The 19,295-nt window shown below is 52.9% G+C and overlaps 1 protein-coding gene across 1 annotated transcript in view; it reads left to right on the top strand.

Moving 5' to 3' along the window:
- PAX5 (paired box 5) overlaps positions 1 to 18,787 on the top strand; it is a 177,529-nt gene extending 158,742 nt beyond the window's left edge. Inside the window, exons 9-10 of the mRNA XM_036855868.1 lie at positions 11,922 to 12,008; positions 18,711 to 18,787. Of these exons, the coding sequence (XP_036711763.1) occupies positions 11,922 to 12,008; positions 18,711 to 18,787 (164 nt within the window). The remainder of the gene's footprint in view (positions 1 to 11,921; positions 12,009 to 18,710) is intronic.
- Positions 18,788 to 19,295: the final 508 nt, after the last annotated feature.

Here is a 19,295-nt window from a genome sequence, read left to right as displayed (position 1 = left end):
GCGTCATGCAGTTCTACAAAACCACAGGGAAGGACTGCAGAAGTCTCACGGTCCTTTTCAAATCATTCCTCTTCCTCCTCTTCCTCTGCAGAGATTTTCTCTCAAAGCCAGTTGAATCCTTCAGAAATAGAACTTGGCTGCGAAGTCACTTTGAAAGACTTTCTGTATGTTAATTACAGCTGGCCAAGGTCTTGAGCAGAGGTGGGAGCCCACCATCTGCAGATGGGGTCGGCCCCCAGCGCGCTCTGCAAATCCCCATCATCTGGCAGGTGTCGTTTTGGGTTAATTAAGAGCTACACTGAGCCCTTTACCTGTCACTTCTGAGAATTTTAGTGAGAGTGAGAATTTTTGACTTTCTTGCCATCCCTGAGCTTTTAGCAAAGGGGAAACTAAAACATCTCTGATTCTGACGATTTTCCTGGCCCTGGAATCTCCAGGACAGCTGCATTCAGTGCCTTTTCTTGTGGCCCCCTTTAAACTTTTAATTTCAATCACTCCTTTCTAGTTACCTAGCTATTGTTTTTTACAATAGTTACTGTTTTTCTACAGCCAGCTCTTCTATGTTTGAAAGATGGTGCTGTTTTGGGAAAATTCACCATTTATCCTAAATTTCTTAAGCCTCTGCTTTCTTTTTGGGCCTTTGAGGAGAGAACATCTATTCCTCAGCTTGATTCTGTTTAGTAGCTTTGGAAGGGCTTTCCATTTGCCACTCAGGGGCCTTTCAGCGATCGGGCGGCCCTGGCACATCCCATTGGGGAGGTTAACCCTAACCCTAGCCCCGCCCAGTTGCCTTCTGATGACGTGTTTCCGGTCCAGTGATGTGCTGCCAGTTGCATCACTTCCGTCTGATGCAATCTTGATTTCCGGTTGTACCAGCCACCATTCCGCGCCCCACCCCTTCCCCCGCCACCGCCGTGACCATGAATGAATGAACCAGATAAGAGGGAAACATCAAAAGACGAAAATAATACACACACACTTATATTTGGTTCAGGAATTACACGGTTTATAGAGGGATCAGGGTTACAGGTTCTTAATAAGGTATCTTGACCCAATAAAGCGAGGAAAATAATTGTATTCTCCCTTTTCATTAGGAGAAAACTCTGCCCAATCAGTTGGGGTGTAATTATTTGTGAATTGGATCTCTGGATTCCAGCGTTTGCTGGATTCTTATTTTCGCTCCCAATCAATTTCCACTGTTACCTGACCAGTGGAATACTGACTAATAAAGACTTAATAGGCGTTTCAGTGAAGGCCGCAGGAGGTTCTGCAGGGACTGGAGTATTTTTCTGCAGAATCATCGGAGGTGGATGTTTGCACCCAAAGCCTCCCATGTTAGGATGAGGCTGAAAATTGCCATCAGTGTCAGGAATTTTTGCCCAAATAGGGCCCTGGAGATAGATGTCTTTATCCATACATACCTGACCAGGCTGTACACCCATATATAAGGGCACTTCCTTTTGTGGTTTATTGCTGGGGGTGTTTTGACTCGATGGAATTTTTCTGCCAGAAGTAGCTGCATAGATATTTGTTGTTTCAGTCTCATCTTCTTTGCTGAAATGTGGGGTAGGTGCTTTGTTGGTGGTCTGCATTATCAAGCTGTTATCCACACCACCTTCCCTGCATTGTCGTTCCAATTGCTCCTGCCATTTGGTCTGGGCCTTCAAAAGCTCTTTGCATTTGCCAACCAATTCTCCACTGCTTGGTCCTCTGCAGACATGTTAGGTTGGTTGTTTTCTTTATTGGTTGAGAACCCCTGCATGCATTGCCACGGGCCCGGCTCATAGTTGGTGTATTTTTGCCCATAGTTACTCTTCTTAATTTTTGTGGTTTGAATTGTGCCATCTTCTGAAGTTTGGTAGAACCCATATAGGTACTGGTCGACAAGGGGGTTGGAGAGATGAGTCACTCTTTTTTTTTTTTTTTTTAAATTAATTAATTAATTAATTTTTGGCTGTGTTGGGTCTTCGTTTCTGTGCAAGGGCTTTCTCCAGTTGCGGCGAGCGGGGGCCACTCTTCATCGCGGTGCGCGGGCCTCTCGTTATCGCGGCCTCTCTTGTTGCGGAGCACAGGCTCCAGACGCGCAGGCTCAGTAGTTGTGGCTCATGGGCTTAGTTGCTCCGTGGCATGTGGGATCTTCCCAGACCAGAGCTCGAACCCGTGTCCCCTGCATTGGCAGGCAGATTCTTAACCACTGCGCCACTAGGGAAGCCCGAGTCACTCTTTGATTATGTGCAAAGCAAGAGTGAAAAGGGAGGTCTTCAAAGGCATATTGAAAACTGAAATTATTGCCGGTGCGAAGCATCTGCCTGGAAAAGTATTCTACGCAATAAAAAGCTGAGCGTGGAGTAGGGGATGTGTTCCCTCTGCTCTTCGTATGCACAGTGCAGTACCAGTACTGAGGCAACATAAAAACATCACCGGGAAAAGCAGGCAAGCACCCCTCAGTGGCATTTCCAATCACATATGGCAGCTGGTATGTGTCATCTGCAAAAATCTGGATGGTTGACATTAGGTTATTGGCAATTGTGTTTGTGCCTGCTGCCTCCATGACCTCCTTAACTTGTATGTTGAAAATTTTGATTCTACAAGCCTTTGGTCGGATGCCCCAGTAGTTGTCGATGAGCCGCTGACAGTCTCGGGGACTCCAGTGGCACTGGAATCTGTTGAAGTCGAGGTAGGCCCAGGGGTGCTGTAGCCCAAGTAGGACATGTCGGAGGCATCGCCTTTAATCTGCTTGTAGAGATTGTTGTCATAGGAGGGGAGCACCCAAGTTCTGGTGGAACGAGTGGTGACGAGATTCCCTTGCCATTGAGAATCACATGCCAATTTCCTGAGGACTCTCCAATGCCGCTGTTGCCGCCGCCTGCATCTGAAACTTCTGTGCCTCGTGTAGCTATCTCCGCATTTCTGCCTCCTGTGCTTCTCGTGGTAGCCCCTCCAGAGGATCCGCGGGGGACCAAAGGGGTACGTTCTCCTCCTCATCCTCCCACGGGGAGACTGGGCTCTCCAGGGCTGGTGTCTGCGACCTTGGGACATTTAGCAGCTGTAGGGGGGAGGGGGTGTGTGTCTGTGAGGCCCATGTGTGTCAGCAGGTGCTTCTTGGCCTGGAAGACACCTCGGGCAAGGTTTCCACCAAAGGAGGTATCTCCTTGGAAAGAGTCTATCAGCTCTTGGTCTGCTGAATTAAAAGTGAGATAAGGGTTCTTTCCCTCCTCGATTATTTTGTCGTAGGTCATGGACTCACATGGCTGCGTCCGCCTTGTTGACCTGAGGGCCCTTAGCAAGGCCGTTAAAAGGGCCAAGGTACTTATAGCCAGGGAGGACAAGACCCATTGCAGAGTGTTTAGGTTGTACTCCAGATCCAGACAAAGCTGGAAGCCACGGCTGCTGTTGGTTTGGTTCAGGGACAGCGCGTCCAGGTTTTGAGTTGCACCAAGTAGCTGCTGCCCGCTTGTACCACTCTTCAGAAGTATCTAGAAAGCCAGCCATATCTATGTTTTACTCATTTATTGTTCCGAGTCACCATCACCAGGCAAATCAAACTCAGTGGGGTCGAAAGGATAACATTCATAACAGTCCAAACTGTGATGAGCCACGCACGTGTGATATTCCTGCGTATGCTTATTAGATTGATCCAAAGCCACTGGTTTCGCCAACCCCTTATGTTCCTCGCACAACAGGACAGCTCTATGACGGCTAAACTTGCGCTCTGGGCACCTCGCCTTTATTTCAGCCAGACCAGTGGTGTCAAGAGCGCACACTGTGAACAGGTCAAGAGACTCCTCTGGTGTGTTTTCCCTTGCCTCCTGGTGGGCCCTTATATCCCTGTGTCAGCTGCTGATTCAGCAGATGCGGCAGGGGGCGAGGGAGGAGCTGGGGGAACATCGGCACTTTCCAGCTGACATGGGGAACTTTCAGGAGCTGCTCACCAAGGCAATGGAAATCCCCTCTCTACCGAAACTACAACTGGTCTAGTCATAGCGGTCTCAGGTAAGCGGGGTTTGTTAGCACCTGTAGGAACCTCCAACACCGGTTCAACTGGTATAGCATTGTCATGGCCCCACTGGAAAAATTCTCTTATCTCCCATTTACTTATTTTCCCAAAATCATGCCTGAGTTTTACTGTGAACCTAAAAAGGAACATTCTTTCCTCCAAAGGTTCCTTATGTTCCAAGGTAGTGCTGTTCCCATCAACCACAGCACACTTATATGTATTACTGGTAATAAGTACAGGCGTTGGTTCAATTTGCACAGAACCTTTACATTTTTGATCAACCCCGCACAGCCAACCCACCCAAAATGGCTTTAGCAGACTCTACAATTTTACTAGTCATCTTTCCTTCCTCCCACCAAATCACCATCTTATCTACCCAGTCACTGAAAGGAAAGTTCTCATTAGTCCAGTTTCCACAGCCATAAAATGGCACAGCACGGGCAATAGCCTCCACGATGCTTGTCTTGCTGGTGGTCGCAGGTCTGTAGAACCAGATGGCGTTGCACTTGTTGAACTCCCACCGGGCCCAGCGAACTAGGATGTTCGCTGCCAAGACGGGGTCGTACCGATTCACCTGGAAACGTTGGAACACCTTGTTCTTGGTGGTGTCCCTGACTGGAAGCTTGCCTAGCAGGTAGTCATCGGCCGACTTCGTCAGGAGCATTTCGGCTCACGCGTTCTCCAGTGCTGCCCTGTTGAGCTTGCTTGAAAGCTGCGAAAGGATTCTTTGTCTTCCAGCAACCATTGTCTCTCAGAAGTTATTCCGTTTTCGACTAGCCAGTCCACAACCTCGCTGTATTTGTGAGTGGTCCTGTTAAGAATAACAGGTACCTTGCTACGAGGGCCACAGGGCCCTGGCTGCAGATCCTTCTTCCGCTGAGCGATCAAAGCTAGGCGGCGCTCCGTATGGAGGGCGGCTGGAGAAAAGGCTGGAATGTTAGTCCATGCCCAGTGAGCCTCCGGATGCTGCTTAATGAGGAGATAAAAGACAGTGTAGCGGGCATCAACAGATTTAGTCAGCCCGCCTTGTTTTGTTTTAGTCACAGTTACCCAGTCTTCGATGTTCGGGGTTATACCCTCCAAGACATCACGCTTGATAACTTCCTTAATGTGCTTGATATGTTGGCCAAGCACAAAGGACTTAACTGTCCCCTGCTCTAACAGACAATGCAGATGAAAGTACTCACTGCCCTCTTCTAGTTAACAGAAGGAACGATATCAGCGCTAATCTTAGAGCCCCGTGTTCATGGGGGAATGACTTGGTCAGATCCTCAGATAACTGGGTTCTCATGGTCAAAAGACCCCCTTCTCCAGCAGAAGAGAACTTTCCTTCTCTGGGGTGAAGATAATGTTCTATATCTTCATAGAGGTTTGGGCTACACAGGTGTATACATTTGTCAAAACGTAGCAATAGTACATTTAAGATCTGTGCATTTCATTATGTGTACACTTTACGTCAAAAGAAAAAACTTTTAAACAAATAATGAACTTCAGTTAATGATACGCATGCTGAAATACTTAGGGGAAAATGTATTGATGTTTCCAATTTACTTGGAAATACATAAAAGATAAGATGAATGAAAGGCTGGAGGGAGAGATAGATGATAAGCAAATATAAGAAAATATTGATGGTGGAATTAGGTAGTGGGTACACAAGTGTTCACTGTAAAATTCTTTCAACTTTGCTGTGTGTTTGAAAATTCTCAGACATACCAGAGGTGGGGAGGGTGGGGAGGGGAGGACTTTCTCTCCCCCGCTGGCCCAGCCCAGTGATGTCTTCCTTGGGATGGTGGAAGCCCGGGGACTTGGGAATAGGCCGGTGTTCTGGTCCTGCCCTGGCTGTGCCTGGTGTGTGGCTTGGGGGAGGGGAGGTTGAAGGAACTCATCTCTCAAGTTTGTCCAGTCCAAATAATCTGGGACTATGAGTCCCAGCAGAGGTTGGCGAGGTGTAATGTAAGATAAGTTTGTGGTGGGGGGAACGGGCCTATCTTACTTCCCATTAATTCTGGGAAGGAGTGAGTTGGTTGGAGTTGGGTAGGTATGAGGGGAGTGATTGCTAGTCCCTCGGATACCTAGTGAGAAGCCAAGTCCCTCGGCCCCGAGCCCCTGAGTTCTCTGCTCTAAAATCTTGGATGGGGTTATCATGAGATGGAGTGCCACGCCCTCTGGCTGCTTCCTAACTGCGCTCAGACGGGGTGTTGGAGGGGGGACGGTTAACTTTCGCACGCCCACCCCTGTGACTCAGGCTTCCTGACATCACGGAATTCTTGGGCCCTGTGATCCACACTGTTCTTGGACCACAGTCTTTCACCTCAACCCCACTGGCTGCCCAAACGTGGCACGCAGCTGCTTCCTTCGATTTCCACGTGGGGAGAAAACACCAGCCCAGTCGTACCGGCATTTGAGTGTGTAGCAGGCTTTACGTCCCAATGTGGGTGACTTAAAATGGGAATTAGATGCCCACTTCTTGAATGTTCTTCGCTCCCCCCACCCCATGGGGCACGGACGTCTCCTTTTGTCTCCCGCTTTCTCCTTCTTGATAGCAGAACCTCCCTCAGTTCAGGCCGTTCAGTCCTCCGCGCACCGCACGTGAGCCGTCACCATCCCCACCCCTGAACCCAGCTCTGGGCCTCCTTTTGCATATCCAAGAACTCAGCGATAAAAATAAATAACACTCTAAAATTCCTTTTAGGGACCGATTCAGTCTTCCCTCACTCCCCAGCTTCCCCAGTCTCCTTGGCACAGGAGAAGGTAGTTTTGTTCTTCCAATAATATTATCTCGCTTACCTGTCACCAATCCTATGATGTAGGTGTTTTATTAGGCCCATATTCAAGATGACAAGACTCTGCCCAGAGAGGTTCCATTACTTTCCCAAGGCCACACAGCCAATAAGTGGCAGGCTGGCTGCAGACCATGGGGGCAGGCTCCCTCTCAGCACTGCCACGGGAAGCCCACACCCACCCTGTGGGCAGCTCCTCCCCGCCCCCTCCCCACTTTCTGGTGGCCCAGCACAGTGCGGGGGCCCAGCTCACGGTGCCAGTTCCAGGCCTGGTCTCAGAAGGTCCAGTCTTGCTTTCTCCTCAGGACTGCTCGCTCCTGGGGGGCTGAAGATGGAGAAGATCATGACCCATGTTTCGTTGTTGAGAGTTCTTGGGGCTTCTGTCGGAGCACCTCCAGACACGGTCTCTGAGGAGGGTCCATGTGCTGTGTGCTTCCCAGATGGAGGTCTCACTGCCTACTGGGCATGAGCTGCTGGGCATGAGCTGGCACCACAGTCAGGCCTCACAGAAGCTTTTCTTTTAATGCATAAAGAAAAGGTTTCCCAGTTTAAAGGGTTGGCATTTTTGAGAGATGCTCAAAGCATGGATCAGTTAGTGGAATGAGGCAAGGGTCCCGTGGTGTCCTTGGTGCTGGGCAATCGTAAGAGAAGCGTCTATTGTGCAAGCTCTGTCTTGGGCCATCTGGCCTCACCTCTGGGTTTCCCAACAATGAGCCAGAAGTGGGGCTTTCATGTGATGCCTGAGAATCTCATCCCTGCGCTGGAGGAGCATCGCTTCGTGCCTGTGGATGTTGCAGCTGTGTTGTCCCTCAGGCTCCCGTTCCCTCTGGCTTGGATTGTGACCGCAGCCTCCCAGCTGGTCTCCCTGACCACGGGCTCACCTCCTGCAGCCCGTCCTCCAGGTCCTGGTCCTCCTGAGTCTGAAGGCTGCCCGGGTCCCAGCCCTGATGGGAGAAATGCATAACGTTTCTGCTCCGCCTCACTCTGCTCCATGGCTTGCCTCTGCTGGGGCCTCATGAAGACCTGGGTGTGCGGGGGTCACACTCTGTCCATCCCACCCCATACCTTTGCTTGTGCCCGGAATGCCCTGTTTGCCTCTGCATATCAAACTCCTACCCATCCTGGCTCACATGCTCCCCTCCACCCAGAAGGCATCCCCAGTGCTTTCCCTGGACCTTCTCTTGGCTGGACCAGACTCTCTTTTCTAAGCTGCGGTCCTAAGATTTGAAGGAAAGAAGGTGAATGCGCCTCAGGTGTCATGATGGTGGCGAATTCAAGCAGGGGAGACGCAGCAGGAGATTGGAGCCTCCAGACCCAAAGAAACTCATCATCAGGTGGGGCCCACAGAGCCTCAAGGAGAGGCCTCCCTCCCTGCTGGGAGCACTGTGGCCCCTGAGAAGTGAAATTCAGGCTCAGCAGATAGGAAGGGCCTTTAGACACAAATGGAAGACAGAGGCCCAGGGTGGGAAGGCAGTGTCACAGTGTCACATGGGCAGAGGGCCCTGGGCTGGGAGACAGGAAGCTGGACTTGGGGTTGCCTCCTGGCCTGGGCAAGTCCCCCACACCTTCCTGAGCCTCCATTTCCTCACATATAAAATGCGGACGGTTGCATCCATCTCATGAGCGTCACAGGACTGTTGGGAGGGTTAAATGAGATTCTAGATGCCAAGGAGGCCTTGGTGACCGAAGTCAGGTCATTGTCATTGTGGCTGACATTTGCTGAGCAGTCACTGCGTGCCAGACACTGTGTATCATTCATTCAGTCTTTACAGTGACCACGTGCAGTGGGATCTATTAATTGTCCTGACTCTACTGAGGAGGAAACAGGCGCAGAGAGGTTGAGTAACCTGCTGATGGTCACAGAGCTAGGAAGAGGCAGACGCAGGATTTGGACCCAGGCAGTCTGGCTCCAGAGCCCTTGCTCTGAAGGGTTCAGTGGCAGCATGTGGGTTTGAATCTGGGTGGTCTGCTGCTTCCCAGCCATCTTTGTGGCCGAGCTAGTCCGGGTCCATAGACAGGCAGCTTTCTTGGCAATTGACGACCTGGTCTCCCCACATCTCATGGGTGAGGACTCCCTAAACCCAGCCAGCTGCCTGTGTGGCACTTCAGATAATGACACCATCCCGGAGTCCCCAGCATGTGGCTGGACCAGACCTGAGGTCAGCCTCATGCCCCAGAGACCGTCAAGCTCCCCTTACCCAGAGGGCACACTCTCACAGGGCATCTCACAGGACAGGGGCCCCACCAAAGGTACCGCCATGCCAGTGCTCTAAACACACCAGGCAGGGTGGGTCCCTGGGGGTTCATTTCTTCCACCAGGAGAAGGATGGCGTGGTGGATGGAACCTGGGCAATGGATCGGATAAACCGGTTTGAATCCTGGCACACAGCAGGTTCACAATACACCCCTGGCTATCGGTACTAATAATGGAAGTAGTGAGAGCCGTCATCTATGAAAGAATGGGAGGAGTTCCCATTCTTTCATTCATTTAACAAATAGTTTTCAGGGCCTGCTAGACATTGAGATAGAGGCATGAACTCCCTGCCCCCATGGAGCTTACATCCTCGTGGAGGAAGCAGAATTAACAAGAAAGATAAGCACAATAAGCTAGTTATGTTAGATTGTGATCGGTTCTATGGAGAAAAGTTAAGCAGGGAAAGTGGAAGGAGTTTCCATTGGAAATGCGATGGTTCGGAGGTGACACTGGAGCAAAGCCTGGAAGGAGGTGAGGGAGAGAGCCACGTGGACAACAGCATCGTGTTACAGGTAGAGGCAGCGAGCTACCGGCGGTTCATGGAGCACCGACTGTCTGCTGTGGACGGGGTGTTACACTGGGGGTGGGTGGCACGTGGGTGCTGAGAAGAATCAGACGCTGACCTGCAGACAGACACTCCCATGTCACAGGAGACTCCCGTGCAGGTCAGGGCGAATCTGGCGCTGTGGGGCACAGCAGGAGACAGGGTGCGCCCCAGGAGGGGCAGGAGAGGGGCTTCCCAGAGGAAGAGGTACCTGAGTGGGATTCTAGAAGGCCAGGCAGGTGGGGACGGAGTCGAGGATGGTGGGCAACACTGACAGGTACATCCTCTCGAGGAGTTGGAGCTGTTTATGGCCCTTTGCCAATTTGGGGACAGAGTTGGGGGGAAGGTGTGGGATGGATAACAACGATACAATTAATTAATTAACTCCAGCTGAACAGGCCCGAGACTTGCACTTTTGGGGGCTGGAGATCAAGGAGGCTTCCTGGAAGAGGTGGCCTTGGAGCTGGGCCTAGCAGACAGGCGCGATGCTGCTAGATGGAGATGCAGAGACGGCCTTTGCTGGTGTAGTCCGATGCCCCGGGCCAGGCGCAGAGCTGTGAGGAAGTGCCTCTGATGGTGCAGCTCCGTGGGTGCCCAGAGCCCTGGGGAGAGGGTGGCTGTCCCCCTTCTCCAGGCGGCTTGTGGCTCTGCTCCCCCACCCGACCCCCCAGGAGGAGGAGGAGGAGGAGGTGCCGTGGCGCTGATGGAAATGCAGAGGCTGGGCTGCTGGGGCCCAGCACTGTCACCATGCTCTCCCTTGCACGCTGGAACCTGACACCCTGACCACTGAGGCATAAAAAACAGAGAATTGGAAGGCTCAGCCTGTCAGGCTGGGAGTGGCCCCCAGAGAGGCCAGAGGAGGAGCGCATGTGTGCGTGCGAGCGCGTGCGTGTGTGTGCGTGTGTGTGTGTGTGTGTGTGCGTGCGCGCGCGCGTGCGCATGACCTGACTGCAGTCGCCTGTGGAAGTGGGGAGGAGGCTAGCTGGGCCTGGGGGTGGGTGGGAGCGGCTGGCCCTCGGGCCTGCTTTATTGTTCCTGCTGCACCTGGTGGAGCCCTGGGGCCCCTACATTTGGGCCGAGGCCCCCAGAGAAAGAGCAGTGCTCCACGTCCTGACTTCTGGCTGGCTGTCCTTCTAGAGGCTCCTGCCCTTCGGCCCTTTGGCATCCCTAACAAGAATCCATGGAAGCATGGATGGTGCCAAGGGTGGTCTCATGGGGCTGTGTGACTCCTGTCACCACTGCCAGGGTGGGGCCCACATGCTCTGTAACCAGTAGCCTAAAAAGCCACTCAACAGCCAGCTACCTACACAACTGCTGCCACACTGGGGCACCCACACCCCAGGAGCTCCAGCCACAGGGAGGAGACAGGAGGGGCCTGTCCTGCTACAGAGCCAGGGCAGCAAGGTTTGAGGGCAGGGATTTTGAGCTCCTCTCCTGACACTGGCTAGTGGTAAAGAGGCTCTCCTGTGGCTGGAAGTGAGGGCACAAGGAAGTGCCAGATGCAAGTATCATGGCTCCACGAACAGCTGGGCAAGAGTGAACCATCCTCAATTACCACTCTGCCCGCCCACACCCACTGCTCTCTCCACCTGGCGCAGCTTGCAGCTCTTGGTCCTTTCCCCATGCCCAGAAGGCCCCACCCAGTCCCTCTTCTGTGCTCCCCCAGCCCTTCAGCTTGTCCCTTCATCTCAGCAAAGTGCCGGGGGCCTGAGTTTATGTCTCATCTTCCCCATTGGACTGAGGCCTGGGGAGCAGTCACCTCTGGATTCACAGCACAGAGGTCTAGACTAGAGTTGGGGTCATCTTTGGCTTCCCAGTCCAGAGCCACTCAGGAAACACATGGGAAGTGGCACTGCATCCACACTGGGGTTCTGGAGTGGCCTCTGTCAGTGCTGAGAACCAAGTCCCAAGCCCCAGACTGCTTGGTTCTCAGCAGTTGTATAGGTAGCTGGCTGTTGAGTGGCTTTTTAGGCTACTGCTGAGAACCAAGCAGTTGGGCCTTTGGACTTGGGTTGGGTGAATCCAGGCTGTTTTGTGAGAGACCCTGGGCATCAGTCTTCCCATCTATAAAATGGGCCAATAACCCCAGGGAACACCTGGCACATGGTAATCCAATGGTACTCATGTGAGAGGTTGGTATTCAATCCCACTAATAAGAAAAAGGTTATAGGGGAAAATGTAGACAATGCCAATGACAGCTGTCCACTTGATAAGGGGGTGGACCGGACTTGCCTTTATTGGTTACACAAAGTACCCGCAGTTTATGAAAGAGACAAATGCCATTGGCATTTTCCGAACCTGACTTGACATTTGGTTCCTGTTTCTCTCCCCACCCACCACATGCAGGGAGTGAGTTTTCCGGGAGCCCCTACAGCCACCCTCAATATCCCTCGTACAACGACTCCTGGAGGTTCCCCAACCCGGGGCTGCTCGGTGAGTACTGGCGGAGGCCCTGTGGGGCCCCTGGGCCATCAGCTGCCCCGTTGGGCCAGGGTCCCTCAATATCCTCAGGTCCGGTCACTGAGGTGGGGTGGGTAGCTCACCCCAGATGCTTGCAACGTGGGAGTTGTGATGGGGCTTCAGGACAGTAAACACCACTCCAGCCCTGCTTGTGCCCTCAGCCCTCCCCCAGATGTTTTAGTGGATAAGGGAAAATGGCACAGAAGGGGAACAGATTTAAAAAGGCCACTGAGGGAGAAAGAGAAAGGTAGGAAAAGTGCCTGCCCAAGAGTAACATATTTCTTAAGAATCATTGAATATTTTGGTGAGAAATCTCTAAATAAGAGCAGCCAGGAGACCAACTTGGATTGATTGGTAGTGGCTATCTGTCTTGGTAAGGACTCTGAGGCATGGATATTGATTAGTGATGTCTGCCATGGACACCACTAGAGCCAGCTCCATTAGAAATGGGTTGCCCTGTGGCTGAAGGCCTGCCAAGTCATGCCGTTCCGAGCTCAGCTGGTGCCCAGACTCTGCCCAGGCCTCAGACTGCAGATGGTCCATGGCTGGGGCCAGCCTGATCTGTGTACATCATCAAAGATATTTGGGCCACCCCAAAGACCAAGGAGGGCTAACTCAGCCCTCAAAAGGCCAAGGAGAGCCCTTTGTTTTGTTGCAATGAACTTACATGAGACCAGCTGGTGAGTGCCAGCTGGAGCTGAAGATTCTGGAGCATGAAGCAGGGGCTCAGGGCTCGCAGATGTCACACACCCTGGGGGCAGAGCCAGTGAATCAGCCTGCAGGCAGCAACACCGATCTTTCCCCAGCAGTCAGCTGAGGAATTTCCACTAAGGTCAGGCATGGAAGGGCCTCTGAGACCATCCAGGTTTATCTGTACAGCTTAACAAGGCCTGCTTAATTAAGAACCTGTTAATTCCCTGGATGCTGAATTATTTCAGGACTGAGAAACATAGACTTCATCAAAAAAGCAAGAACCTGGTGTCTTCAAACTCAAGTTGCTAGGCATGGGTCTGCGAAGGAGGCCATGAAGTCACAGCCTTGGCCCCTTCCCCAACCTGCTTTGGTGATTAGGACAGACAATGACGTAGACACCATCCCTTCCTGCTGCAGTCCTTCCATGCGTTTGAGCCTTGGGCCACCCAAAGCATTTTGGTGTAGCATGCAAAACTTCAGGTGAAATAAGGAACAATGCCAACTAGCACTCCAGGCCCTGTGCCTGAATATTTCGTTTTATAGCAGACTGGGTTCTTGCCATCTGTGGCCTCCTGGAGGGGCTGAATCTGTGGACTGATTGCTCAGACTTCTTTTTTGGTTTTGGTAAAAATTACTTCTAGGTATGAAGTAAGGTCTCCGCTTACTTAATGCTTTTCCTTAACCACCCCCCTGAGAGGCCCTGGGTTCTGAGTTGGCCCAGTTGTCAGTGTCAGGAGGCAAACGCTGACCCTGAACCAGTCTTTCGGCAGGGGTTGGGGTGGAGGGACGGGTCAGGAGGCCTGAGCCTGGGAGCCGCTCCCTGCAAATCGGCCTCATACAGAGCCCTGGTCCCAGCGCTGCTGTGAGACCCACAGGGGATGTGGCACAAAGGAGGCCTGGGCCAGGCTGCAGGAGGGGTTCCTTGTGATGGGGATATGACCCCAATGAGGCCATGTTGACCTAGGGCCTCCACATATGGCCGTGTACTGCCCAAGGGGACAAGTGGGGGCTGAAATCGAGCCCATGCATGGTACAAAGCCCTGGCACAGGAGTATGGCTGCTTTTTCTAATGTTTATGAGGTATCTGATAGGCTTATTTGCCTGGGAGTTCAAGAATCAGAGAAGTGAGAAAGTAGCTGCTCAGGCAAGCATAGCAAAGGGATGGAATAGGAAGTAGGGCCACACGTGGGGGACCTTGAATGCCACACTGAGAAGGCTGCACCTGATTGTGCGGGCAGCTAGGACCCCAAGGGGATGTCAAGGGGAGGAGGGGACTAGACCACATCCGAGGTCTTTGCTGCTCAAGCTGGAGTGAAATCCAGTTCATATCCCCAATTATACGCGTGGACTATGTGTCTGGTGTGGAAAAGTTGTGGACAATGTCCCAGGGAGCTCACAGGCTGGGGGTGAGAGAGCCTCAGGCAAGTGTATCTGGGCTGCGATGTGCTCAGTGACTTGAGGGGGGCCAGAACCAGTGTGGAGAAGAGGAAAAAGAATCAAAACTCTGTTCATCTAAATGAGCACTTGCTAATTGTGCAGGCACTGGGCAAAACCCTTCATGGGGGTTACCTCATTTTATCCTATCAACAGTCCTAGGGGGCACAAGGTATCAATATTATCTTTACAGATGAAGAGAGTGAGGCTCAGAAAGGTTAATTAACTTACTTGAGGTCACACAGCATGCAGGGAGCAGAATGAGAACTCAAACTCCCGTCACCCTGACTCTAGAGCCTGTATTCATAATCAGTGTGTGATGTGGTACTCTTACTCTTCCTGACCAATTCAGTCTGAACAGTACTACAGCCAGGAAAAGAGGCTCATCTCTCCATACTAACAAGCCTGGGAGTCCCAAATACTCAGACCTTGTATGCCATGAGAACAGCGCTGATCTATTTTTGAAAGCCAGGTTATTGTATTTATCTGTCAGGCTTTCAGTTGCAAACAACAGATTCCACTCTGGCTGGTTTAAGCAGAAAGTGAATTTATTAAGGAATATTGGGGGCTCCCAGAATCTCCAGGAGGACCAAAGAGACAGGCATGGGACACATAGCCAGGAACAACACCAGGGCTGCTCTAGCATACACACCTCCACTGTTGGTACCCGCAAGCAGCCCGCTCTGTGCTACTGCTTCAGCTGGGGTGCTTGAGAGCTCTGCCCTGCCTCTGTACCCACCTCCAGCAGGTAGAGCCTGTCAGCCCACTTCCTCAAGCTGCTCCCCTCCCAACTGAGGTCAAACTCAAGAGATTCCAATTGGCAGGGCCCAGGTGACGCCCCTGTGCCCTAGCAGCAAAGGCAACTGGGAGAATGAGTTCTGACTTCTAACTCAAAGAGGCAGGCCTCATACCACAGAAAACTCTGCAAACGCAAGAAAAGTTTAAACAATGTTGGACTGTTACAAACATGAGAAATGGCCCCTGCTCTGCCCAAGTCTGTAACCTGGGGAATCAAGGTCAGGTCATCAACCATTCTGGGCCTCAGTTGCTGCAGGTGTAAAATGAGGATAGTGGCCACTGGCAGCTTCATTCAAGCGGGAGCTGAACCCGATGCTCTTTTGAGGCCCGGAATGCGGTGATCCCACTTTCCTGAAGATGAGTGAGATGCCAGGCTTGCTCTGCCATAGTCTTGCAAATAAGTTCCAGGCCCTCTCCCATCTACCAGCCTGCCCTTCCCCCAGTGTCTTCAGGGCTTTAGCTGAAAGAATCCCACTGGGCTGGAGAAGTAGAGTATTTCTGCTACTTGGGGAGGGTACCAGCGGGGAAACCTGCTCTGAGGTGCCTCTGTGCTCTGCTAGATCAGTGGGAGCTGTGGAAACAGGTGGGACCCTCACACACCGTGCCCACACCTGGATGGGCAATGCCACCTAACGAAGCTGCAGGAGAGCCTCCCTTCCCGCCAAGCCTCCTCCCCAGGAGCTGCCTGCGGTCTGCCCACGCCCGGCCCAGCCAGGGCGGCCGGGATCCAGCATCCCATTGGGGCCCCGGGCAGGCGGGGCGGCAGGAAGAAAGGCTGCCGCGGTCAATTAGGATTAGAACCGGAGCGCCTGTGGCCACTGTAAAGGGATTAGAGAGCGAGTAGGAGCCCGGAATGACTGTGTCAAGAAGTAAATTGATGATAATGTGAATTAGAGAGGAAAAATGACAGAAGAAAGGACAAGTTTATTCTAGATGGAGGTCTAATGGGCACCAGGAAGACAGAGAGCTTTGTGAGGTGATGTTTTCATTTCTCACGGTAAATGCAAGCGTTTTTGATTTTTGCCATGGGGCCCTCGCACTGAGGTCGCTGGACAGCCTGGCCGAGAGATTAGGCTTTGAGAGGGAAGCGAGTCGGAGCCCAGGATGAGAGCTGGCCCCTGGGAAACTCTGAGGCCCGAGCCAGGATTTCCCGTCCCTCATTTGCGGGGGCAGCCCCTGTGGTTTTCCTGACACACACACACACACACACACACACACACACACACACACACACACACACACACACACACACACATGCGTCTGAGTCAGGGCTCTGGCCAGGGAGGTGACAGAAGGCAGCAGAAAAATCCATCTCTGGGAATACTTCAGCATGGCACTGGTGTCCATACCTTCCGGAACAGCACAGCAAGGCACTGCCTGCTCCCCCATCGTCACTGCTGCTTGAGCCATTACTGCCTTCCTGGGGGCTGGGGAGGGAGAATTATACCCACTAAATGGGGCTGAGTTTGGAGGGGTGGTGGCACATGCTAATCCTGCCCTCTTGATTACCTCCTAGCAGCATGACCCTGGGCGAGCTACTTATTCTCTCTGTGCATCAGTTTCCTCATCTGCTAAATGGGGGCAATACTAGTGCCTACCTGATAGAATTGTTGTGGAAATTAAAAGAGTGAAAGCATATAAAGGGCTTAGAAAAGTGTTCATTTCCAGAGTACCTTCACATCCTTACCTCGTGGTGCCCTCGTATAGCCCCACTGTGACCCCGCTTTTAGAGATGAGAAAACTGAGGCTCAGGGGAGTGAAGCCACTTGTCCAAGTTCACTCAGCCAGGAGCGATAGAGCCTGACTGGCAATCTTCAGGCCTTGGTGCCCAGTTATGGCATCTGGAAGAATTGCCAGGATTGGTTTGGATTTGGGTGAGATTTCAGAATAAGTATGAGTCACCTCCCCTGGGGAATTAAGAAGCTTACTATTCCTGCCCCAGCAGACACGTGGCCTACAGTGGCTGACAGGACCCCAGCTGCTATCCACTTGGATAAACACAGCCCTCCGACATAGCTGTACAGGCTGTGAACTGTGTCATGGCAGAAAGAGTCCTGAACTAGGGGCCGACAACCAGAATTCCAGGCCAGGCTCTGGCCCTGAGAGGCTCTGTGGCTTTGGGCACATGAGTGGTCTGTTGAGCCTCAGTTCTACCACCCCCAGCCCCACCTGTAAAAGGAAGAGACGGCCTAGTGTCTCTAACTTCTGTGGTTCTGAGAATCTGCTCGTCCCCTTGAGCCCCCCAGACCCTTTTGTCCCTGGAGAGGAGTTTGAACACAGAGCAGGGCTCCGGCAGGCCTCATCCAAAGCACGCAGTTAAAGAGAGCAGCCCCGAGACAGTGGGAAGAACCCAGCATCGGTACAAAAGGCCCCACACTGGCTCTGTCTGGAGGTCACAGGAAGCAGGGCTGCCCCCTGCCCTTCGCCCACGTACTCATCTATCCAAATCTTCATGTCCTCCAAGTTCAACCCAACCTGCTTCCTCCAGGAAGCCTGACCCTGCCAGAATAATCTTGCATTCCCAGAGCTCTTTTCCCAGAGCTCTGATCCCCCTCCTGACTCTGAACATTGGCCTGCGTTTGTTCATTATTGCCCAGTGCTGCACCCAGTAGGGTTGGAAAATAAATGAATGAATGGGCAGGGTCTTTACTATTGTTGGTTCACTCAGTGCTGTTGCTCATCTTCTCAGCAAACCTAGCCGAGCACGTGCCACGTGCCGGGCTCCAGGCTGGGGGCTGGCGACAGACACCGAGCAGAGCAGAACCCAGCCCCTGCCCGTGTGGGGCTCTCCGTGCAGGCGAGGGGGAAGAAGCACAGAAAGAGATGATCAGAGCCCGTGGCCAGCCTGCAGCACGGTGTGGGCTCAGGACAGGGGGCAGCCCAGAGGAGGAGACAGGGGCTCTCGGACTTGAAGGAGGCGGCACTATTCAGCAGACAGGAAAGGGGGTGAAGGTGCAGCCAACGTGTTCCAGGCAGGAGGCAGAGCGTGGAAAAGGCGCGGAGGCATGCGAGTTGGATAAAATGGGCTAGCTCTACCTGCCCCGTAGGATTAAATCAGACAACGTGTGTAAAGGATATGGCAGGGTGGGGCAGGAAGTGCTCAGCCTGTGGTAGCTGCCATTAGCCCTCTGGTATATTTGAGATGGCTGCAGAGTGTGATCTTGCAGGAGCGGGGTGCCTGGGAGTGAGCCGGAGGGGTGGTGGTCCTAGAGGGAAATCCAGAGGTCGGCAGGGCTAGGTCACAAAGCTTCCACGGGCCAGACTACGAAGTGATGACTTTTCATCATCTTGCTCAGAAACTGGCAAACTTTTTCTGTAAAGGGCCTGATAGTACATATTTTAGGCTTTGCAGGCCGTGTGGTCGCTATTGTAGCACTCAGCTCTGCAGTAGCAGCATGAAAGCAGTCACAGACGATACAGAAAGGAATGGGCAAGGTTGGGTCCCAGTCAAACGTTAATTACTGAAACAGGCAGCAGCGTGGGGGTGGGAGGGGGGGCGGGGGGTGGGTGGGTGGATTTGGCCCCATCTGCCCACCCCAGCTCTAGGTGGTGAGGAGGCCCTGAAACCTATGACCAGGCAGCGGCCCTGATCAGGGACTGAGATCTTGGTGAGAGAGGACAGTGGCCTGGACTGGGGGAGGGGGAGGAAGGGACAGAGGCAGGGGACACTGGTGGAAAGGGGACCCACGGTACGGAGCTGGGGGCACAGGGTCTCCCTCCAACTTCCGTGGCCTCTTCTGTCTCTTCCAGGCTCCCCGTACTATTACAGCGCCGCTGCCCGAGGAGCCGCCCCGCCCGCAGCTGCCACGGCCTACGACCGTCACTGACCCCAGGAGCCAGGCAGGCGCCAAGCACTTATGACACATATCACTGAAGGCCATAGCCTCCCAGCCCCCTCCGAACACAGCCAGAGGGGCCCAATGAGACCGTCCCCCAGCAACCCCCCACTCGCCTGAAACTCCCTCCCCCTTTTCCTGCCAGGGACTCTGGGCTTCTGTGGTAGGACTGTTGGACTTCTAGACACCCGTCCATTTCTAAGAGTCAGTTGATGAGCTTCTCCCGATGTGACTGGGTCTCCACAAACCAACAGACTGTTCTGCAGACAACTGCAGCCCCAGCCCAGCCTGCCAGCCCCCTAGCTGTCTGACCACCCGTCCGTCTTCCTGCCTCAGGCCTGGGAAGGAGAGTTTTTGCTTTTGTTGCTTCAACAGCACCCGTGTAAATACCTTATTGCTTTTTTGTGGGCCCGAGGGTCCAGCTGAGCAGACTGCCCAGCCATTATGCATCCAGCACTCCCGTCGTGTCACAGGATGACTTAGACCTGTGCACAGAGCA

This window comes from Balaenoptera musculus, chromosome 6 (assembly GCF_009873245.2).
Source record: "Balaenoptera musculus isolate JJ_BM4_2016_0621 chromosome 6, mBalMus1.pri.v3, whole genome shotgun sequence".
NCBI lineage: Eukaryota > Metazoa > Chordata > Mammalia > Artiodactyla > Balaenopteridae > Balaenoptera > Balaenoptera musculus.
This window is presented reverse-complemented; position numbering and strand designations above follow the sequence as displayed.